Here is a 25755-nt window from a genome sequence, read left to right as displayed (position 1 = left end):
CATTCCAGTCAACAATAGAGAAACGTTGTGTTAAATGAAGAGAATTTTGGCCACACCAACAGGTAACCAAAATAAAGCTTTTCTGTACAGCCTGGCCTTGGGTGACACAGTACTCACTGCTTTGTGCTCGCCTCCTCTGACACACACAGACACACTGAAATAGCCCTGATCCCTGCACTCCGTTTGAGCACAGTGCTTTAAAGACTGCTTCTACAGATCACCACAGTGGGCCACAATGACCCTTCCTCTTTACAATAGTAGGCCATGAACAATCACTCACTCTCAACAGAGCCCAACTAACTGTAAAAGCGCATAACATGATGGCTCCGCACCCTTCTAATAAATCACATTTACATGTATTTCTAGGTGATAATCCTTATGCATTATTTTTTACAAATTTGAAGATCCACATCCATTTTTCCCAAAGTGAAGTCAGTCACAGGCTCTTGAAGTTTAAAACTTGATCTTTATTCAATTTTCTTATTTAATGAAATAGCTATTTCATTAAATAAGAAAAATGGATGTGGATCTTCAAATTTGTAAAGAATAATGCACAAGGATTATCATTTAGAAATACATGTAATTTTGATTTTTTAGAAGGGTGCGGAGCCATAATTTTGTGCATTTAACTTGAAGAGATAATGGGATCTTTTTCTTCTAATCTTCATGGGACATAGGGGATTGTGTCTCAGGCTATCAGCACCTTTGTTCTGTTGCTCAGGAACTGTAGGGGACATTTAGATTAGTGCGGGAGCTTGTGCTTTGATCCTCTTCTCTTTGGTTATAACTGTAAAAGCGCATCACATGCCCGGGTGCTCCCTCCTTCATATCCCGCTCTTTCTATCAGAACAAGTGACTAACGTAGAGGGCACCACACCATACCTCGCTCTTACCGTTCTTTGATTTGGAACACATGACAGAATATAGGACATGCACAAGACCCTCAATACTTAAGATGTAAGGACTCCAAGGACACTTACTTTCATGTGATTTGGCAATGTCCTGTTATAATTCACTACTGGAAAGAAAAGTGGCACATGTACTGTGTAGAACATTAAGCACAGACCCCAAAATGAAAATCCTGGGACCTGTGGCTGTATGGGGAGGACTGTGCTGCATTAGAAAGCTGGTCGGCATGGGCTTTTTGATGGCCAAAAGAGAAAGAGCCAACACTTGTGCTCGGGGACTGCTCCCACACTGGGGGAAGGGACAAGGGGAATGGACGCCTGTGCCAGAACAGATGAAATTGTGTGCAACGCATGAGGTTACCTTAACATACATGCACAAACCTGGAGACAATGGTGTGAACATTCAAGTGGAGAACGATAGAAATACGGATGATGAAGTATGATATTACTGACAATTAGGAATCTTTTATACCGCTTGTGTTTGTATTGCCCTTCTAATATTGACAACATGGAAGATATGAGTGAGAAATTGGTCTATGGGGAAATGTATTGTTGGTTTGTTTTAGAATAAAACCATTAAAATGCTTATTTATAATAATGATGGTAACTGCAAAATTACAAGCCTCACAACAACTGGCAAAACCCAAGATTAACAATGAGGCACAGAAGTCCGCTGCACTCCAAGGATAAATAAGATACTCTAATGGGTAATCATAGAAAGTTCAGTCTTTTAGGGTGATCAGGAGGAAGCCCCTACTGTCCAAGAGGGGCATGAGATATAGAACGCAAAAGACCGTACAGGCGTAAGGTGGATAACCTGAGCACTCCTATGTGCTAAAAAAGCAAGTGTATCCAAAAGTTTTTAAATGTTCAAAGTTTTATTCACTTTGTAAAATGATTACCATTACCATTGTACACACATAGAAGTAGATTTACTAAAGTAAAAAGTAGTAGTAACACCCCCTCCCCAAAGAAGCATTTCGATATCAGCTCAGCCCTAACCCTTCTATGGTCTTACAAATGGCCTATGAAACCATGTCATGCCAGTATTCTACATGACCTCAGACAACAGACTCTAGATACACAGAACACAAGACAGAACAAACTTTTATAAGAACTATTTAAAACAAAAGTAGCAGATTTGTTGCTATCCCTATGTTGACTGCCTGACATTTCTGTAGAAGTTCATAGAACAATTTACGCATTATAGTGACCGTTAAATATGGTGCTTTCTCCCATTTGTAATTGTAACGACCTAGGATATACTATAAAGAGATATGAGTATTAGTTTACACACTTCACTCAATATATTTCTACTCTGTCTTATTCCATTACAGGTAACTAACGGTTCCTAATAAATAAAAATCATTTTTAATATATAGAAACCTAACAAAGTGCATCTGTGCTACACATTGATATACAAATTAATGTTTTGTGCTGGGGCAGAGGTCTGGTTGCAAAATACCTATTGTAGGGCTACCAAGAGCTTACCTGGGATTGTAGCACACCTATTTGCTTCGCTCTGGTTGGTTTTATCAACGCTCATATGCTTACTTCTTATTCAATGGCTTTCCATGGAGCAGCTTGTAAATCTTATGTTTGCCCTCCCCGGAGCATAGCCTCTTTACCTTATATGATTGGCTTCCTGTTCTCCTTCCACTGCTGACTTTTAGCAGTTATTTTCTTTTTGTTTAAACACTCTATGTGAGTGCATGCTTTTTTCAGCTCTCTCCTTCATGTACTACTCTGACCACACTCTGGAATGCCCTCTATTTCGCCTGGTGCTTATCTCCCTCCATTTTCACTGTTGCTCTGTCTCACCTGGCTGCTTCTCGTATTCCTCTAGCTCACCTGCCTGCTTCTTTGCCCCTGGTCTGTCCTGCTCCCCCCGACTGTGTACTTGTCTTCCCCGCGCTGCCATCTCTCACTGCTTTGCTTCTCCTCCCCACTTGTGCTACTCTCAATTGCCCCCATGTATCTCATCCCTCTACTCTACATGTAGCTCTCTCTCCTCAATGTGCTTCTCCCTATGCCCTTGTTCTACTTAGTTCGAAGATTAAAAAAACAAAGACATAAAAACGTTCTTTGGAACAGTATTAACTGCTCCATCCGGGATCGCTAAATAAAACAAAAAAAGTCGACACCGCGTTATTATGTAGGCGCGCACATGAGTCACACCTACAAAGTGAAGTGGTCGCAAAAGTCATGTCACTGTGCCTTTTCCTTTTGCTGTACAGCATCGGCAAAAGCCATTGGCAAAGCAAAGATGCCCCAAATATGAGATTTATTGGATTTACCAAGGCTGGTTTCCTAGACATAACCACAGTTTACTACAATTTGGGGGGGGTTGTACTTTTCAGCCTTTCATCAGCCTTTTGGGTACCACATCCATTTTTATTACTTGTATGATGAGGATCACGATTTTGGGGCAAAGGTGTGGAAGATAGCCGCAGAGGTCATCATCATGGGAGCGTATAGACACAATTATAACAAAAAAAAGCTGCTCACCAGACACAACTAAGCCAACTTGTGGACAGAGGATTTGGATTTGGTGTGGCAATAATTGTTCCCTCTTTGGGGATTATTTTCACACCATACCCTTTCATCATATTCTGGTAACATTTAGTGATTGCTTTTTTAAGGCCTGTGGTTTTAACTGCTAAGGCAGGGTGTTTTTTCAAGGATTTGGGAAAGTGAAATAATTAGTGTTGTTCCTTGTTTCTCCCGTTTAACTAGATCATATTTATGTGTCCCTTTTAGTGACAAACCTTGAAAATGTTTTGTATTCCCTATGAGGTGGCAAACCCCGAAACAATTCTGGTTCTTTTTGCCTATATCTGCATACCTTATTTTCAATCAAAGTGCAGTGCTTTGGCATTTGTGGGTGAGTATTACAAGTTAGGATCTAATGATCTTTTAGCAAAGGGATACCATATAAACACTATTCCATGCACAGTGTAGTTATGCCGTTCTTTTTAGTCACAGGACATTGTTTGATATTCAAAGATAGGGCCTTATATGTTCAGTTTAGAATGGGAACCCTACCAGTCCGTGAACGCACCTCTAAATGGAAACCCCCCTACCAGACGCTTGCCACCTGTCCACACTGCAGCACTGAACTGGAAACTATCCCACATGTTTTTTTTGTCTGCAGTGCCTACAATAAGCCCAGATCCAAATGGCTAAAACCTGTCTGTCGCCTACTTGAGACCAGAGGCTATGCCCCAGCACTAAGAATTTTACAATCTAACCCTAATACAGTACTGGCGTGTGGGGTAGCCAAATTTCTTAGCCGGGCAGGGTGATCAGATTTAAAGCTATGTGATGAATTCTTTCCTAGGCAATCCCTTGTTTTTCTTTTTTCATTTAACTCAAAGCTGTAAATGGTTTAATACTGTTTTAACTCGTCTTTTTAACTATTTATTAAGTGTTTTATTAATAACATGAATTTTATTTTTATTGTTATGTGCTTTTAAGATATTTCTATATCGAAATAAAGCTTTGTACTACTACTACTGATATTCAGTCAAAATAAAAAATCTATTTGGCATAAAGTTTGGACCACTATACATATAAGTAAAGCTGGGTCCTATTAAGTTCTTTTGAGCCTGATGATTCTGCAGAAATTCTTGTATGCAGCGAAACATGTCCACAACTTACTTAGAAACTGGTACCAAAATGTGCGAAAAAATGTTTTATTATTGTTTTAACACACATCCAGCACATGAGCCCCCTCGCGGCCATCGTACGCAAACACAACCTCAGCATAATCTCCTACGCCGACGACACCCAGCTGATCCTCTCCCTGACCAACGACCCCGCCTCCGCCAGAGCCAACCTGCACGAGGGGATGAGAGAGGTAGCCGAGTGGATGACGACCAGCCGCCTGAAGCTGAACTCGGACAAGACGGAGGTCCTCATCCTGGGCTCTTCCCCCTCCGCCTGGGACGACTCCTGGTGGCCTCCCGCCCTGGGCACCGCACCCAAACCGACAGACCATGCACGCAACCTGGGCTTCATCCTGGACTCCTCCCTCTCCATGACCAGACAAGTCAACAACGTCTCCTCGGCGTGCTTCAACATCCTACGCATGCTACGGAAGATTTTCCGATGGATCCCCACCGAGACCAGGAAGACCGTCACCCAGGCCCTCGTCACCAGCCGACTGGACTACGGCAACGCCCTCTACGCCGGTACCACCGCCAAGCTCCAGAAGAGACTCCAGCGGATCCAGAACGCCTCAGCCAGACTCATCCTCGACATCCCACGAACCAGCCACATCACCGGACATCTGAGAGACCTTCACTGGCTCCCCGTCAACAAGAGAATCACCTTCCGCCTCCTCACCCACGCACACAAAGCCCTACACGACCAGGGCCCGAGCTACCTCAACAGCCGGACCAACTTCTACGCACCCAAACGCCACCTCCGATCAGCCAACCACGCCCTCGCCGCCGTCCCCCGCATCCGAAGAGCGACTACGGGAGGAAGGTCCTTCTCCTACCTGGCCGCCAAGACCTGGAACTCCCTCCCGATAACAAGCATTTCTGTAATGTAAGGCATCCCACCACGGACAACAGTTGAGGCAGGGAAAGAGTAATGAGTGAGCCTCAGGGAGAGAAAGGGGCGCACAAGTAATAAGCTATAAGTGACATGTACCTCTTTGATCTCTTGCCGTTGGGTATTATATTGCCTGCTATGTATGAGATGCAACTATGATGAAAAAAAACAACACACTGATCTGCTGTACTCCTACTGATGCTCCTGTGGGATGTCCCCTACAATGTTTAGGAACACTCATCAATCCTTAGTGCTGCGAATAGATCATAAAAGGAAATTTTCATCCATCCAATATTCCAGTAGAACGGCTCGTGCTGAAAAAATATCGGTTAGCATGAAGTTATGTGGTCTATTTAGGATTGGGTCTCTTTACATGTTTGGGATTACTCCCCTTTTATGACATCAGGCCTCAAATGCCTTAACAATGCAAGGAAAATTCATAGAATGTAGTTGAGGATGAAAATCTTTGTGCAGTTTAAAACATATTATTGATAAAACAACTATTTTCATATGAAATAAAATACTTAAAAAACTGGAGCGGACTTTGTAACTGTTTAAACACAGTTTTTCTTACTTAGAAAAAAACCAACATGGAGAACTGAAACCCATCTTAGCTATAATTACAGTAATGAAAACATGGAGTGCGTTCTGCAGCCCAGACAAGACCAACAGAACAGCTTTATTTCCTGGACAATAATGACATGGGAGAAAGGATTGTGGTCAGATGAGGGGCCTAGATTACAAATCACTGTTCACACTGGAAAAAATGATTATGCAAGCAACAGGAAGAAAGAGGAAATCTTAAAGAAGTAAGAAATACAGGTCAATGAGACCTTACTTTCATGAAAAATTTAAATATGAGGATACAAAATATTATAAAGATGATCAAGCAGCAGAGGAGATATTGGATGATCAAGAACTTACAATCACTAACATAACATTAATCAATGTCTTGGTCTAGTAGGTGTCATAATAGATTCTGGAACTTTTTAGTTCATAGGCAAGCCAGGATCCAACAAAAAAATGCAAAAGAGTTAAATTCCTACCAGGTTTGAAAGTGATGAGGCAGGATCTGTTGGTACACGTTCCTTCTGGGAATATCATTACCTTAAAGGGAAAACAGAGCATTTGGTAAATGGATAGATTTGGCTGTACTGTCAAAGTGCCTTGCAGCAAAATTACAACACGTACAGATTTGTTATTTGCATCCATTAATACATATTCGGTTCCACAGCAATACTAATTCTTCAGTGATGCACAACAAACATGGAACTTTTACACTGATGCAGTTCACACCAGTGTCTCGAGCTTGAGCAAGATGCAGAAAAAACAGCCTTATGTGGGAGGTGTTTTAATTCACAAGTCTAAAATCACATTATTTTATTTCAGAACTTGACAAGAGGGTTGCCAAAATATAACCTTGATTGCACAACTTCAAGAGACACAATAAATACAGCAGTTTTAATTTTGGCTGCCTCAGTATTTTGCAACACAGGTTACAAATGTCTTACATTTGTGTTAGGTGGGTAAACCCTTTTGCCATGTGCAATTGGTACTGGGATGCAAATTGCTTGCCACACTTTTGTTTGGTAAAATACTCATGCATATATGAATGTAGAAGGCAGTGCAACTATAGAGCATTTAAAAAAACATTGAATCACAAGGGTCCAATCTCAGAAAATCAAACTGGGCATAGATTAATTTATAGTCTATTATTAAAGTGCTTCAAATTCCAAATCCATGTTTTTAAAACTGGGGAATCATTCTGTGAAAGCGGTTCTACAACTTGTAGAACTCCATCCTTCAGCCAGGCACAAGTAAGGCTTGCCTGAGCAGATCTAAAAACTACTATGCCAGTAAATAGTACTGGTTCTGACAGTGCTGCTACAGTTTCAACTGTACAAATTTTACGCATATGCTCCAGAACTCTAAATAAGACCCGGGATTTGATAAAGCGTCAATAGAAAGAGAAGAATCTGTTCAATAGTTGCCTGAATGTTATTCAGGTAAAGGAGGAATGCAAATAAATGTGGCAGCTACAGTGTTTTATCATTGGCTTGGGCTTCAAAAGATACATAAGAAAAGAGCAAGAACCGCCTGCACTTTCACTTTCCTAACTAAGGGTAAGTAGTGTCCCTTCTTTAGTTCTGAGCCGGCTGTAGGCCGTGTATAGCTTGTGGAAAGCTCAGCAGGTCACTACAGACCTTCAAGGAGTGAGGGGCCATCTACTCTCTAGATTGGCTGGATTAAGTAATTTCAACTAAAAAGGGGGACACCGATGGAGTATAAGGTCCATTTCCTCTGCTCCTTTGGCCAGTCTGTCCAGCTGTGGCTTACGCCATCAAATGCAGAAAAATGGGCCAATAATACCAGTAAGGCAACTGAACCATGCTACCTGCCAATCAACGTAGCAGTTTCATACATGCCAACATTTTGGAAGAGGAAGGTGAGAGATTTAAATTTAAAAAAATAATTGGGAGAATGTATTTCTTCCATTGATTTCTATAGAAGCAAAGGCAGTTTCAGACGGGAGACAGACAAAATAAAGCCATTTTTGGCTTAAAACACTGGGAGTCTCCCACCTGGGTCAGGGGCATTGGCATCTGTGCACTTTTGAGACATCCTAAAGTGCAGTTTATGTGCCTCAGCAAGGCCTATCTGCCAGCAAAAGGTGTCCTTTAAGGTGGTGGGTTATTTGTGACTTCACCACATTCTTAAAGATGTTTTCAAGAACTGTGGCCTCAGAAATAGGATGATAGCTGGTTTGATCCATAGGTTCAACATATTATGTATGCAGCAATGTAATTGAAACTTGTTTTAGGATCCCTGTTATGTGGTTTGCTGTGAAGGAGTTGTTGAAAACGGCACCTATCACCATGTATAGGAAGCAGACACCAGATTTTGTAATGAGCAATAAGCAGGGATCACCTTCACATGCACTAAATTGATACAACTCCTACTGGAGACATGGGTCTTACATCAAATGGTTGTGTTGCTATAACATCAGTGACTGCAAACACTGTGCACTGATTATGGGATGGATCGGAGTCAGCAAAGTTTGGTCCATGATATCATGAATGCTCAGTCGATGATCTCGCCTCCTTTCCCACATCAGTGCTAAAAATACAATTTCCTATGGGTTCAGTCTGTGTGTAAAGAGCTTTTGGAACTTAACTGAATTCTTTTTAGAGCAATCTGCGGATAACTCAATTCTTCAGGAAACAGAAGATCTCTCTCATTCAGATAAAGAGACAAGGGTAATCAAGAACTTCATAATAGCTGAACACAATGAATGCCTCAATGATGGGAATACGGAGGCAGACTAGGACATTATGTGGGAGTAAATGTGCTATACTGGGCGGGGAATGACATACCCTGTATATGTTTTGCAACATGACAAATTGGTTGGAGACTTACTCTGACCAAGGGAACAAGTAAATCAATTTCCAGGATGGCATCAGGCTGAGATACACCTCACAATTGCCCGGGGTGCAGAGAAAGGAGTTTCTAGATAAACAAATATATTTTGGCACTTGTGGAGAGATTTTAGCATGAGAAACTATACATGCTTTATCTTCCGTAACAATCGATTTCACAAATTATGTTCAGGGAAATTATGACCGTTGCATTTCCCAAAAAACCTCCTGTAAATCATTGGAAATTCTAAAATGATCAGACAATTCTAAAAGTAAGAACAAACCTAGGGCCAGATTTACTAACCAAGTTGCCGCAATTGGGAATTAGATGTTTTGCAACCAGTATTATTTTATGTGAGCCAATCTATATTTTAATTGGTCAGTTCACAAAATACAGGATCCTAACGGGTCTAAATCAAACCTGCATGAAGAATATTATATAAGCAGGTCACAATTTCAACTCACTACAATTGGCTACAAACACAGGGATGGTGGCCTTCAATTGTGAGAAGACCATCATGTCTCTGATAGTTTTATAATAATATATTTTACGCAGCTTAATTTATTCAATGGAAATGAGGCTGCTTTCTGGTGGGGAAAAGTCTTATTAAAACATTTCTGTGAGAGGTGGCTGGGTCCCCTAATTCGCAAAGGCCAAATGTATTACAGGCCCAACTTGGTAGTCGGTAACTCAAATGGCTTGCAACCAGAATTCCGACTACAAACCATTTATATATAGAGAATATTGATTTGTAATTTGGAAGGGAGGCCTGAATATGCCCTTTTCAAATTGCAAATCAGTAACCATTTGGAAACCCATTCCAGGAGTTGTATAAGTTTATCAACTTCTAAAATGGGTTTCGTACATAAGAAAACAACTATTTTACCATCACAAACACTCCTACTTTGTGAATCAGAGTATTTGTGGCTGTAAAATAGGTTTGTATATCTGGCCATACAGAAGTAAATTTCAAATAGTTTTTTGAGAATTGGTTCAGCAGATCTACATTAAAAACTAGTACGTTTGTTTGCTTCCCCTGAAAATGTGTGTAAGCCACACAATAATGACAACAGTGAAGGTCTGTTCTCTGGTTAATCTACTGTTTTGGATTGTTTTCTGTTTGTTCAAATGCCGAAGAGGCAGAAGGAGTTTCGTTGCAGTCAAGGCTATGGGGATGGTTGCTATACTAACCTGGGCCAATTTTGGTTTGCAGCTGAGGCTATGGTGACGGCTGCTACACTAAATTGGGCTAATCTTGTACTGTGAGGGACAAAATGCTGAGAATTATGAAGGAAACACAACTATTTTCCCAGAAAAGCTAGCAATTAGAAGCATACAAGCTGCTGCTTCCTTTTTTCAAATGGTCTACCTTAAAGATAAGAGACCCACACTAAGAGAAAAGCATTATTGTTTAATTTCACCATATAGGAAAATTCCACTGTATCGAATGCACTTCAACGGCAATGATACAGCACACTATCACAACCAAGAAACAACTTGTACTTCTTTTAACAGGTTGACACCTTGGTCGCCAACCATCTGAATTTTCAAACCATCTCCTGGAGGCCATGACAGCTTCACACTAAACCACCCTGCCCTCACATGGCTCATAACCCACAGTGCCTAGCTGCCACCAATAAGTTTTGCTCCTGCCAAGAGTCTGCACACATCTTTCAGAATCACAGAGCAACGGGTTAGAGGCTAGCCACCTGAAAGCTATGCAGGAGAAAGCATTCCCGCCATTATGGCTTTTGCAGTAAATAATAATTCTTCCTCTCCCACAGAACTACTTGTTTAGCAAAGCGTTGGCATGTTTCCAATATACGGAAAGTGCATTATTGCAACAATGCTCATAATACTACAGGAGCCTAACAGTAATAGTATTCGACTATGCAGAGCACTCTGTTAAAGAGAAAGGCAAACATTGGAAATATCAACAGGTCTGTTTTTAAAGTAATAAGACATGGCAATGTAACATTTTACAATTAAATATTACCACAGGGTAAATAACTATGAATTTTAGGAAGCGTGGCTGAGCCTGTAGAAGATGCCTGCTTCTCCTTCACACAACCTACTGGGGGACTTACAATAAAGTTGGCAAATTAAAGCTGTCACAAGTGCTTCGTATTTAACAATAATCGATCAAAAAAAGGACGTCTACACGAATGCTTGAGTTACTGAGCCGTCACAGTCGCCGAAACAGGAAAACGGTGAAGACTAAGAAGGGGTTTTGACATGTTTTGGGAATCACCTACAGAAGCAGATGGAAAATGTATGAGAGAATTACACATGCGTTTAGAAAAAATACCTATTTGACACCATCATTAGTACGAGCCTGTCATAACAACATGTTTCTTTTCCACGCAAGTCGTTACAACGATTTACCCTAGAGGGGACGCTGGACTTTAAATTACTTTCATTAACTAAACCAAATCCAGTCTGCACAACAGTAGGGAAGGTGTTGGATTTTAAATTCAACACCTCTCCATCAATGAGCCCTCCTAAAGCAAGTTGTTGTAATCTCTTGCGTGCTAAACAAATGCGTGTGTATGACATGTTCATTCTAATGCTGGCACTGTAAAGGGACAGCGTGATTCCATCATCATGCTAAAGGCTGTTTCTCAAAAGATGCCTGGGCCTCCTCAGAAGCAGCTATGGCAGAAGGTATGCCTGCAGGAAAGGTGGGGGCAGCCCTCCTTGATGAGACTTGCTGCCTTAATACAAAGATCCGCTTCTCAGGATCCAGAAGCACGAGTACTTGTTTACTACTCATGTGCACTGCTTCAGAGTAGTGGGAACACTTGACATAGTGTATTGTCACTCAATCTCAAACATTCCCTCAAAACAATTTGAAAGCATAGTCCACATTCTTACTTTATCTGTTCATGCAGTTTGCGGATTCCAGGCTCTATTTTTTTATAAACTATTTTTTTTTGTCCAGTGAAAATACTCAAACCAATACTACTTCAACAGTGTGAGGTGTTGCTCAGTATATATCATTTCAGATTTGTGCATACGCTCTAATGTCGTACGGTGAATAATACCAAGACATATGTTCTACATTTATTTCATCATGAAGCATTACTGAGGCATAATCTAGTGTGTTTCTTTTCGAAGCTATAGACTAACGTATATATATATATATATATATATATATATATATATATATATATATATATATATATATATATATATATATTGAGAGGCAGATACAACTAGTAAGGACATTTTTCAGTCCTTTATTTCTACAGGCATTCAGTCCATTGCACTCTCATAATCACTCCAAGCAGATCTTTCATCTCCATAGTCTCTTGCCCCTGTGATCGTACTATGTACCATTCCCGCCCGTCATTTTGCCCAGCCTAAAGGAGTTAATCTACAGGCCCCATATTTTCTGAAATGTCCACGGACATCTCTTGTTTTCATATATAATCTTGTCTGCCTCTATTCATTTGTCTATTGCCATGTGCCATGTACGTCGTCTTGACCACATCTTGTTTCCCCAGTCAGCAGAAATGTCTCTTTAGATACCGTGAGTCCAGAGGAACATAGGGTTAATTTAGCTCTGGTGAGATCCACCTCGTTGAGCATGCCTAACTGCACATATTATGGTGTCCGACCCTACTTTTGCTGCGAGATCAAGGGCTATCCTACCCCAGTATTCTTGAATGGCCCTACATCCCCCATGGCAGCTGATCTGTCAGAATGGGATACGTGGTCAAAACACAGTATGTTTGCATATATTTATACTTCTTTGATGGGGCCAAGTCATACTCCATCTGCAGCTAGTTTGATGTTTTTCTGCTTCCCTATATCATCTACTTTGAAGATGCCTATGAAGTCCTATATTTTGAACCCTTTCAATTTATTCCTATCTTTTAATAAAGTGCCCATCCACAAGGGAAGGTCCTTGATTATTTTCCTTTTCCGGTTGTGCAGTGCAGTAGCTTTGAGCAACCTGCATTTTTGTCTGTAGGCGGCAGCTTGCAGGTTCCGCTGCAGTCATATAATTAGTGGAGATAAGTGCTGTTCCCCATAGCTTAACCACTCTCCCATAACAAGGGTCTCCTAAAAAAGTGATTCCAGGATCACATATGGGGTATTTTTTACGAGGTATAAGAATTAAAGAAAGCCATCTTCTAAGAGATGGCAGCCCTCCCCTTCGGCGAAATCAGCATCTTGGGCTAGATGAGTTACTGGAGAACAGAACGGATAAACTTCAAAGCTCAAAAGTAACTCTTTTTTTTGGAAATATTGAGTTTCTACTTATTAAGTAACTTCTGCCTTTTGAGTGCCTTCTAATTGATGGCCATAGTTGCAACTACAACTAAAAATACTTTCTTTTTTGGGATTCTACATTACTAACCCCAAATACTGCTAATGAGATATCCAGTGTAACATGTGCATCTCACAGAACTGGTTAATACTGTTTGACAAGTTTATTTTTTACATTTCTAGCAAGGATTGCGGCATACACTTGGGGCCTCTGTTTGCTTTTATTTCGAGGCAGTTTTAAATTCCAGGACTTGCCAAAAACAGCAAAAGAGTATTCTTTTTCAATATGTTAGATAAAGCTGTTCGGATTCTTATGTAAGTTCTACATCAAAGCAACATTCCTGCTTTATCTAACAGAGTCTCTATAGATGTTTGTTTAATGGTGTGTGCAAGTGGTTGTGGTGAATGTGTGTTCTCGTCGTGTGTGCATGCATACATTTGTAGTATGTTAGCATTCGTGTACTCCCCCCATGAACCAAGCTTTTTTTCAGAGGCTCATCCAAGAATTAAGAGTTATGTCCTATTGCGAAAGACATTGCATTACAAACCATGTAAACAGCAGGTTCGACCCTTGAGGCATGTTGAGGCTTAATAACAGGTTTACAATTGCCGAACTCTATAATACTCATTTTATCAACCTCTGAAGGATGAAAGGCTGCGTGGACCCACCAGGATTTGAAACTGAGACCATCAGGTCAAGCACAGATTTCTGCAATGGATGCATCAGTCCACTGAGTCATTAGTACAAACATGTCTAATATGTTTACTCGCCACATCATCAAATGTATTGCTCACGGTTGCGCTACAAAACCAGTGCTGCATGTGTCCGACTGCCAGACAAGGGAATGCATTAGGGTTACCACTACGAAAGGTAGTCAAAAAGGTGGTGCAAGACTCTTAGATCTTGACTTATCTTTTCTACTTTCTGCACATCCAAAATCTCTGAATCTGGGTGTTACTTATACTACTTGTGAAGAACAAGCTTGGAAGTTTAAATCGCTTTGCGAGTTAAAAACTCACTGCTGGCATCCAGAGAAACCTTCAGAACTTGGTATCGAACTGGACCCTTTTACTTTTTCAATAGTGATGAAAAGCAATTTTGTTTTTGGAGAATGAAATTATGGATTGTTTCCAATGCAGTTTATGGTCCATTGAGGAACATGTCTACTTTCGTTGCAGTGCGGCCACTAGAGATGCAAAGATTTCCTGCTGTTCTTTGTTGAGCGTTTGCTGTGTGGGTTGTGCAATTTATACTCACACATGACAAAGCTGTTAACTACAACCTACCAATATCCAGCTCTTTGAATTTCAAATTAGTAGTCAGTCAGTCACTATTAAAAGAGGCAAAGCCTCTGGGACTGTCATGAATTCAGCAAGATAGCTCTGGGAGATGCTACAGAGATCAAGGTGTATCATGCAAGTTAAAGATTGAAACGCCTTGGGGACGGGGGAGAGTCAGGCTGTCAGTCTTCTAATACGGGTACAAGGAGTTTCATTAAGTTCAACTAAATGGAAAAGGTGTTTGGTAATGTAGGTGTTGATTCAAACAACGGAGTGTGATCTGCATGTTATGAACTCAAATTCCGGCAGAGCCAGCAATGCCTCTCATCCTTGGATAACAGTCAAGCCTATTAATCACCGCACATAGAAAAAACGAAACTAATATGCCCTGTATAAAAAAAGAATTCTTGTAAATATATGCCAATACCGCCTGTTAAAAATGCATTATGAGGCAATTCCATTTATTGTGTGAGCTGTTCAAGTAACTATTTGTGAATACATTCTTGTGCTTTAATTGTGTATCCCTTTGTTATGTTGGAATAAACGGTGTGTACCATTTTCATTCACAGCACTGTCTCTTGATTTTGTAAATCACTTGTATGACCGACTTTAAGAAACATTTGAGTCACACTCATTCTAAAGAGAAGGCAGGACGGATCGGAGCATACTCAAATAAAGCAGACCAGCTGTTCTTTGCTAAGATCTGTAAAAGGAAAACAGGAAGAAGTGGAAGGGTTTGTTGTTTATTTAAAATTGGTATTTTCTCCAAGCCAAGACAGTGAAAGTTCAAAGACCTGGCGGAACCAGCCAGTCCTTTATCAAACTAGAAGTGCAAGGGGAAGTTCATTTAGCCAGTCAAGGAAACGCATAAAAAAGTGAAATGGGTGTTTTGATCTGAAACTGAATGAAACATGAATGTGCATCTTATTTCCGAGGTAGTGAAAAATTCTAAATTTGTTTACTATCATAACAGATATGTGAGCAGAGGAGCAGGTCGTGCAAAGAGCCAATGGTGTCAGAGATTCTCCTGGCCACTCTGTCGAACGTGGATTGTGAAAGTGATTTCCGCACCTAAGCTAGTCAGCGACTGGTTATAAAGTCATAGCCAAATTAATTGATGGCATGCTCTTTAAAATATGTGGAAAACAAGCACCCCCTGATGAGGATAAAGTTCCTGGGTCAGGGCAATTAATTTATGGAAAGTAAAACACCCAGGCAACACACAGACACTGGCATAGTTCAGGTAACAAAATAAATAATAAATAGTAATAAGGCACTAAATTAGCACAGAAAGTTCGATTTAATAAATGTTATAAAAGTGGCACTAATAATTATTGACATACTGATTAAAAGACAGTAAAAAGATTTCTTTCAGTGAGTATACAACAGATGCACGTTCTTTGTTTGTACAATTAAATAGTACAGTAGGGAGATGGCTCTTTACAAGCCAAGGGGTTTCACCTGTCACTCATATTTTAGATGATGCATAATTAGGGCTCCCGGTTTTATGGTATCTATTTTTTTGCCATTTCCGTCTGTATTTATCCATATTTATTTTTGGGACATTTTTTTCTGTATTTATCCACATTTATTTTTGCCACAAGCAAAAGATGAAGCTACAGCTAGTATTTTTCCACATTTATTTAAATTGACAATGCACACCTGCGCCAGGGCGCGAAAGGGTCAACCCAATACATTCATTTGAAAACTGCCATTGTAGTACAAGCACATGTGGGCAGGGAAAGAAGAAATAGAGTCAGGTGAGCCCCCAAATACAGAGAAAAAGTTATGAGGGCGAGGCCGTAGCTGTGTTAAGGCAGGTGGGGGACAGAATCATCATGGCTCTTGAGTCAGTCTGACCTCTATCCCACCCCCTCCCCCCCAGTTTGTTACCTCATGCTAAGTAGGCCATCCTAAACCCATCTCTAAAACCCAAATACAACATCTGGGCTTGTTGTTCATCTCTTCAGTGTGACAAGCAGTAAAACACAGTATAGAGAACAGTAGGCGAGAGTGCCGGGTGGCAAACACAAATTGAGGCAGAGGACTCCACCTGTAGCCTGTGGTGAGAGGGTAGGTACTGTTGATTCCCTTCATTAGCTCTTGCTTTCTTGTGGCATTGGCACTCTGGGCGGAGGGCAGGCCACGGAAGGAGCGGACTTGCATTGTATTTGCCAGCCACAGGGCTTCATGGCCAGCTCTTTTCAATGCAAGCTCAACAGCTTCCGTTTCTGTCACCCTGGGACGGGGGTGGGGGGGGAGGCCTTGAAGGAATGTCCAGGTCACAGTGTCTGACTGAGAAGACGGTGTTAGATGAAAGGCCGCGGCGCGTTCGCAGCAGGAGGTGTTCAGTCCAGGAGGCGGCACGTAACGGAATTGCTGCAGAGCCTCGTCAAGTAAGTGGGCGTCACAGTGCCCCCCTGAAGTGTGTATAATTAATCTGTCCCTGCTACATTTATTTGGCAATTGTACCAGGTTTTACATTAGCAGTTGTAGCGATGTCAATATTGAACAGAAGTTCACACACAGTACTTGACAGGAGCCTGCCAGCAGCGTCCCTTAGCAGAGCAGCATTGGATAGCTCTCTGTAACATCGAGCCTGCCCTGCTGTGGTGTGATCTCTGCATCCGAGGCAGGGGGGAAAGCGGTGAACCGCGGTATACTTATTTATGGGTGAGCCGAAGTGATGAGTCACTGCAGTATTTCAGCTGCCTGCATTGACTCCGAGCCACGGATCCCACATACAGCCGTACTAAACTCTTTTTGGGCCGGTTCAGCATTGTGACTGACAGTGTCAGGCTGGCAGCAACGTCACTAAGTTATCAGCTAAGCTCTAGTGTAGCTCTGTGTCACTGCCAACCTACTGGTGGTGCGATCTGTGCAGCTGGCTGTGGGGCTAGGTATGGTTATGAAAATGTCACACATAGCAATCAGAAACCTTGGCAGCTATTCCAATAAAATAAAATTGTTTAAATGCGGCTCTATTAGGGGGCCGGTATGTGACACACTCCAGCATGAAAACGACAATTACGTTCTAATCGCGCGATTCCCCGTTCACTTAAAAGAAGGGATCCATATTAAAATAAAAGCATGAACATCTTCATGTGATCTTTGTATTAACCTACGAGCACGAAAGATATTAGAGGGAAATACTTACCCGGTGAGTGTTGACTGTCAGCCCAGCCGTCTTTTTGTTATGTGTGTGCTGAATGCTACAGGGTGCCTTAGTTTATCGCAGTGGTGGAGGGAAAGGGCCCACTTTCGCGCCATTCCTCGATTGATGGCCTACTTAGCAGGAGGCTAACAGGCTGGAGGACAGAACTAGTAATTCACTCGATTTTCAAAGGCGAACAGCTGTAGGTCTGACCCCTATCACGCCCCCCTCCAGCCTGTTAACCTCATGCTAAGTAGGCCATCAATCGTGGAATGGCGCGACGGCGGGCCCTTTCCTTTCCCTCCACCACCTCGATAAACTAAGGCCCCCTGTGGCATTCAGCACATTTTAAAATAAACAACAGCCCCCACCTCCCCCTCACCCACATGATGACTGTGAGCCCCCATATAAAGGGAAAAAGTTGTGAGGGTGAGACCGTAGGCTTGCTTCCGACGAGGATTGGCTCAGGTGAAAGGCTATCCTTGAAAGACCCTGTGCCAATTTGTCCACACGAGGGCGCCAAAAGACTGATTGGAAGGGATTAAAATGAATTCAGGCAGCGGCAGCGCGGCAACATTTGCCCGTGTTTTGCCGTTTCTAAATATAAATACAGACAAAGGAAATATAGATTTCCGTCTGTATTTATATGTAAATATCCGTAAAAACGGAAAACCGGGAGCCCTATGCATAATCTAAGAAACTAGAAACTCAATGACACTGCCATTTCATCAGGTTTAAGTGCTATGGAACTATATAATGCAGCACATTTCCATTATGTCCACTGCCTCCATCAAGTTATGCTGCTCCTGGCCCTGCCAGTTTGAAACTCTGTTTTTATTGAGGGTGGCAGCAATTTATTATAAGCACATGTGGTTTATTTTCATTAAGTCAGAGAAAAAGGTATATTAATACAATTCCATTGCACTATTTAGAAACGTCATTGCCCATGCGTTGCAACAGAACTATTAGAAATGTAAGGAGTGAAATAACGCAAAGGATGATCAATTAGCTCAATATGAAGAAGCAACGGAACTACTTTATTGATCGAATAACAGAATTGCTAACCAATCAAATGCTTGAATGAACATAAACGTTAGACGGAGTCACAGGCCCTTTCTCATATACGCTTTTAAATCTCTCTTTATGGGATTACATGAGTTCTGGCAAACAGCTGAAGCTATCTTAAGCCAGACATTAAAAAAATGCATAAAAAATAGGAAAAGTCATTGCCAAACATTTGAAATGGCTTCAGTCATTGAGTGGGCGGCAGCCTGGCATTTTCAAGAAGCTCATCCGGATTACAAAGTCATTTATACAGAGGCAAGCCAAAAGATTTGGTCAGTAACAGAAAAGCTCATTGTGAAAACAAACTACTGCCATCAGTCAATTCAAATTACCTTCAGTGTGCAGTGACCCGCCTGTACGACTGGTCGCTGTGGTCGGCATGCAATCTCGAACTCCGTTCCCAGAGAGCTTCCAGTCAGGCAATGTGCCAGCAGAGGACTGGTGAGGCACGTCTCTGCTTGTTAAGTGCAGAGTAGCCCGTCCATTAATATTAACAGCACACTCATGTTCCCATCAACACCATATTGCAGTCCCCGGAAATTTGTAAGAGCTAAATGCATTGTTAGATTTGTAGCACAAGTTCATTTCAATGGAATCAACTGGACTAACGCACACGAAAATTATATGCTGAAAAAGGGAAAGCCAGGGTCTGACATATGGTGCCATTACTGCAGGGCTAGCAGGTGCCAGCAACTGTTATGCTCCTCTTAGGAAAGTTAGTTTGGCCAGGCACCATGATGCTCAGAAATGGTTTTTTGGATGATCTTAAACTTGCAAACCTAGCCCTACAGTGTACTAAACGTAATTGGGAAAAAAAACTGCTCTCCAGATAAAAGATGTATCTATCAGGTTCAACTCAAGCAATACAAAAACTCAATTTTACAAGCTAAGGCTACTGATTTTTCTACAAAATACTTCGAAATCAATCAACATAGCTAAAGACATATTTGCAATGGTCTCGGAATGATCTCATCTTAAAAGAGTGGCAGAAAACATACCCCCTACTCAATCTTTTTGTGATGCTCTTAATTCCTTTTTTATTGATAATATTATTGACACTAAAGCTAGCATCCCTTACAGCTCCCTTTCTGGGAACCTACCAGTTATGGATAGGAATCCCTATTTTATGACAGGATTACCCATTATTAGAAAGGAACTTTTTTTGTAAGGTAGAATCTGGCTCTCCCTCTGATAGCTTCCCGCCTCAAGTTTTAAAATAAGCATTCTCTGCTCTTCCTGATCCTGCTTTATCCTTGCTCAATGGTTCGTTGACACATGGTCTCGTTCCCAGTGCATTTAAGAAAGCAACTGTGGTCCCACTCCTAGAGAAAACTGGTGCGGACCCTTTTATTTTGAGTAACTACCAACCCATTCCATTGATTCCATTTATAGGCCAAAGTGTTGGAAGCTCATGTTGCCAACTGCCTCTGTTCTTTCCTTGACCAATCCTGCTTCCTTGATCCCCAGCAGGCAGGCCTTCGCTCATCTCACTCGACTGAGACAGTAATCCTGACTGTGTTGGATGAATTGAGGGAAGAGGCTGGCAAGGGCACTACCCACTCACTTGTGCTTCATGATCTATCTGCGGCCTTTGTCGTGGTACGCCATGAACTTCTGGTAAGTTGTGTCACTGCTGCGGGCATCCAAGCAAGGGAGCTTAAATGGTCTGTGTCTTTTTTTAAAGATTGTACCTTGTCGGTTCAACTTCCCTGACATGCCGGGTACCTCAGGGATTGTCGTTGTCCCCCCATTTTTTTAATATATATATTTATCTCCTGGTACAGTCCTTGATGAAAATGACTGTGTGCACTTTTAAGCATGCTGACTATATGAAAATTCTTTTTGCAATCAATAGCACTCCGGACTCAATCTTGAACTTTAAAAAAACCATGCTATTCACCAGTCACTGGTTGAATAGCAATCATCTAAAATTAAACCCTGACAAGTCAGTGCTTGTCCTGGCTGGAGATTCTCAAAATCCATGGACTTTCAACTTTTGTCCCGCCGAAAAGGGCATGTGTCTCCAGCCCACAACCTCAGTGAAGAGCCTAGGAGTTCTTGCCAAATGTTTCAATGAAACCTCAGGTTGGGTCAGTAGTCTCTTCCTACTTCTTCCATCTCCAGAAGATTAGACATTGGAAAGTGTTTACCTTTGAAACCCTTGGCCAGGTTGTTCTTGCATTAGTCATCTCTCATATTGACTATGTCCAAAGTGTGGGGAGGAACAAGAGTCTATAAGCCATTTCCTCTTCTTCTGTCCCATGTACACTGTCCCCAGAACGATATTGATCAAGCCTATATGTAAATTGCTTGGGATATAAAGGCACGAAGAGGCTCTTAGAATCTTATGTACAGACCCAACCCCTACAATTTCTGTTGCTGTGGCTAAGTTCTTAAAATGGGCTTGGGTAATTCGCTCAAAACAAATAGTGACAGACATATGATGATTTAGTTTTAGCTCTGAGCTCCTGTCTAATATACCTCTGAAAGAATTCTATATTGATTAGATTGATTTTAAACATGTAAGTTGATATTCAGCAATAGTCCACTGTAGTTAAATTCCTTTTTAATAATTATTGTATGAAATTTAAATGGATTTTAAAATACTGATTTTTTTTAATGTATACTTTTATAACTTGTCGAATAAAGTTTATGAAAAAAAAAGACTATGCAAATTTGCTTTATCTTAGTCTCTTCAAATATCTGATAACGAGTCTACAGTTGGTTCAAAACCAGGCTACTAGATTGATTTGCCGACAGCCAAGGAGATGTCCCATTACACCTCGGATGAAGAAACTTCACTGGTTACCAGTTAAACAGCGTTCTGCTTTTAAGATCGGTGTACTATTTTCAAATCCCTTCATGCCAGCTGCTCTGATTTTCTCTCTTCAGTCATTTACAGGTACACTCAAACTCACAATCGGAGGTCCCCGCAGCTCAACCTTATGGTAATTTCCCTTTTTTAGAGGAAGAGCAAAGGAGGTGCTGGATTTTCTGTTCTGGCCCCTCGATTCTGGAACTCCTTCCCATCTAATATTAGATCAGCATCCTGTTATCCCACATTTAGATGACTCTTGAAAACTTGGTTGTTCCTACAAGCATATAAATGAGTTTATGAGCTGAAAGTCATATTCTGGTCACCTGCATCAAGAAACTGGTTGGCAAATGTGCACTTTATAAATATTTTCCCGTAGTAAAAACAACAAGGGAGCCCCAACATTTGAACCTAGGCTGACGATAATGTTTTGAGAAAACAGTGGTTCCTACAAGGCCATTGAGGTCCAAAGTAAACAAGAACAATTGCATTTTAGGTGGTGTTAATCAATAAGCCTATATCAAGTGGGCATTTAGGGTAATTAATGCCAGATAGAGCAAAAAGGTAGTTATTTGACAGGGACACAGAAGAGATGTATTTTCAACAATATTGAGAATATATTTCAAGTGCTCACAAGAAGTGATAGCAAGCGTGATTTGACGAGTGAAAGTGACTTTTAAAATATATACATCGCATTAACAACAAGGATAGAAACTCCTATGTGTAATTTGAAACAATAAAAGGAATTTCTTGTATGGGGGTCAACGGTGTTACGATCTCACTGATTTGAGATCATCATCAGGACAGAAAGGTTTGTGAGCAAGAAGAATCGATACAAAATGGTAACATGAAATTATGTTTGATCCCTGGGTCAACTGTACAGTACATCCAATAATGAGCTAGTGCTCCCAGTGATTACATTAAAAAAACATTAATTATGGTCAACCATTAGAATAAGTAAGAAGAAATCAAGAGTTTACTTGGTTAAAAAACATACACACACACAGCCTATGTCACGACCAGACATTTTTCATTATGCTCAATTCATTAATTAAAGGTGTGCAGAGAAAAGGGTCACACACTATGCCAAGATCTGGCATTATAGAGGTAATTGTGTGCAATAATTATTATTTAAGGTACACAGAGCGCAGTCACAGAAAGTCAAGAGAGATCAAGAACATTCAAGAAAAGGCAGAGCTCAATGTGTTTCAAGGCAATATGCACACTATTAGGAGTTGTGTAGACTTACTGGGTCACCTGGCAAAGGATGCTGCTATGTATAATTGGTATTGTATCAGTAGTACATCGGCGGAAACTTAGCATCTGAAAATGAGGGAGGCCGCAAAAAGGAGACCGGAGCTCTGTAACGGTAAAACCCTTATGATGTCTATGGGGACAAGCGAAGGAACCTGCGCATGCCACTAAGAACCTGGTATAAGGGCAAAAACGGGACACTTACTTCATCACCAGGTACGCACTCGACAGGTGTGTCGATTTCAACTAATGGTTTGCGCATGAGTAAGGGAGCACAAGGGAGACAGGGTCTGCAGAGTAGAAATTGAATACCACATAGTTGGTGCATCCGAACCTGAAAGGTACTGAAGCAAAAATTAAAAGGGGGGCCGCCATGGCTGCTTGGTAAAGCATGACCGATGCGTGAGGAAAAGGCAACTTACTTCAGAAAAAGACTGCATAAGTTGGTCGGGGTTCCAGGGACGGGCAGCCGCTCCGCCTGGAAGTCCTGTTCGCAATGAAGGAAGGGAGCAGAAGAAGGGCTTCCGGAGCCGTATTTAACAAGCTGCTGGTATACTAACAGCTACGTGTGATGTGCAGCCGCTGAATGGGATCAGGGGATGTGTCAGTTAACCCAGTGGTGCCTGAAACGTGTTCCAGCCCACCTATTAAATGCCGATTGAAAACAACTAAGGTTGCCAAAGTAGGGAATAAAATAAATAATGAATATGGAAACAGCTGAGGTTGTCAGAGTGAGAAGTTAAAAAAAAGGAGTCAGTAAGTGATTAATTAGAAAGGAGTGGAGCTCTTTACCTGTGTGGAGATAGCTCCTCTCCCTGCCGCAACAGTAAAAAGCTATGTTTGCCTTGCCTAATTTATTTTAAGTTACCCAGCAACATTTGGTGAGCCAGCATAGGAGTCCCATTTGCCCTTAACCGACTGCTGCCACTGGAGTAACGCCTACCCCCACTGCATAGATCATTGTGCATCTTCGACGGGGTAAGCAGACACTGTGTTGTCTAAAGTTATGCCTATTCACAGGGTGGGTATGACCCGGGAATTGCCATCATAAGAGGACAATGCGGTCTTCGTTCCATGTTTTGTATCTGTAATATGAATTCTCTCTCTGGCAATGATAAACACAGACGTAATGTAAATATAAGGATATAAGGTTATCACATGCAAGATTATATACATGTGTTGCACAATATTAAGTTAAGGCGCTGCGTAATCGGTAGAGTGTTTATCCCAATATATAGTTGGAAGGGGTCAATGTGGGTGATTTGAAGTTGGGTTTCCAATTTGTGTTCCATTATTTGACATAGAGGTACAGCTGAAAGGATGTTGTTGCTAAACTTTACCTCCAAGTACAATCTGAACACCTGAATTACTGTCCTGGACCTAAAGTCCAGAGGTCATTCCATGGTCTATGAGATGCATAGTTTGTGGGTTATCCTCTCTTTTGCACGGATGAAAGCGGGCAGTTGCTGCCGACAATATTTACAGTTTAGAGTAAAAACAATGATTATTGCCATTAGAAGTAGTTGAAGTGTTTGTAGTATTATGTTGATGGTGACACGTGTGCATTTTAATAGAAATGTGCCACAGTGCGATATTGTTGTGTAATGTTGCTGAATGTTGTTATTACATATAATGTTTAACGTATGACTGAAAAGACAAATTGATAGATTTCTTGGTTTTGAGGACTACTGTAAAAATGTAAAAATGTAAAAGAAGAAGTATTCAGTAGACAGATAAAAGTTCAATTGCAAAAGTTGTTAGAAATGCAGGGGATTATGGAAACTCCCTCCCTTAAAGTACATGCAAAATACCTTTCCAGGTGACCAGAAAAAAGTACAATATTGTCAGGAGTGGTTTAGGCTGCTCAGAAGAACACTTATCTCTGGCCAAAAAAGGGACATATGATGACAAAATATTAGAGCATATTGCTACACATCTAAGAGTAAATATGCAGACGCTAAATTGCAGAAGCAAGAAGACACCTTAGCTTTATGGTGAGTTTTTTGTGACAAGTCAAAGGACTCCTCAAATGTTGATACCCTAGTGCCCTGCCCAATCCCTCGCCTACCTATGACTTGATGAGTACTTCTCCTTAAGTACCTGGCATTTATCCACTGACACAGCTACAGGAAGACGCAGTGGGATTTGAGAATCCTGAAATTGAGACCCCGTCACAATCCCCAAAGAGATCCCCTAATGTTGCTGCACGGATGTCAAAGGCAAAACATACGAGTACTCTCAGACAGGGAGCAAGGGTGGGTGACTCAATTTTCAGGACAATAAGAAGCACAGTTTACACTGCATTTAGATCAAGCCTCTTCCCAGAAGGGTACAGGCAAAGAGCAGGGTCCAGGAGGCATTGACACTCTTGGGCATGTTTCATCAGCAACATTGCACTTATTACAGAAGAGGGGTTTAACAGGAAGGAAAGTTAGGGAGCAAGTGTCTACCCCACCACGAAGAGATGTAGATGATAGTAGATGGGATGCTTATGTAGATAGGGATGTTAGTATGGCGCAATGGCCAATATCCCAAAAAAGAGATGAGGATTTTAGGAGGACTGAAGATAATAATAATCACCTTGCCAGGAGGAGAAGGGGAATGCAATAGTTTCACCAGAAAGTGTTCAGTTATGGTTGTCACAAAATGAGGAGAGAAGGTATGTGAGGGAAGAGAAGAGAAAAGGATATTATGATAGTCTTTCAGGGGATGTTCGGGAAGTTCTGGGAGGATGGCCAATAGAGTGGAGAAAACACATAGTTGTGTAGATAACGTGGGGGAAATTCTGTAATCTTCAGAAGCTAGACGCTCTACTGATATTAGTCCTCAAGAAAGGCCCTTTTTGGCCTTGACCACACAAAGGGTGCAATGGGAATGCCTAATCGCAATGACACTACAGAAAAAGAGCAGGACATGTTCTCTAGAACTAGGAAACCCCGAGTGACTGAGTTTGAGCAGTTGCTATTTTGGAGAACACATGGCCAGCCAGACTAGGATGGGATCATGAAAATCTATGGGAGGATTGA

General features: G+C 41.4%; 1 protein-coding gene across 1 annotated transcript in view; it reads right to left on the bottom strand.

Annotated features, from left to right (window-relative positions):
* Positions 1–25755, bottom strand: part of LPCAT1 (lysophosphatidylcholine acyltransferase 1) — a 550146-nt gene that overhangs the window by 224341 nt on the left and 300050 nt on the right. The window contains exon 5 of the mRNA XM_086965209.1: positions 6515–6575. Coding sequence (XP_086821335.1) covers positions 6515–6575 — 61 coding nt within the window. The remainder of the gene's footprint in view (positions 1–6514; positions 6576–25755) is intronic.

Source organism: Lissotriton vulgaris, chromosome 4_1, assembly GCF_964263255.1.
Source record: "Lissotriton vulgaris chromosome 4_1, aLisVul1.2, whole genome shotgun sequence".
Classification (NCBI taxonomy): Eukaryota; Metazoa; Chordata; class Amphibia; order Caudata; family Salamandridae; genus Lissotriton; species Lissotriton vulgaris.
This window is presented reverse-complemented; position numbering and strand designations above follow the sequence as displayed.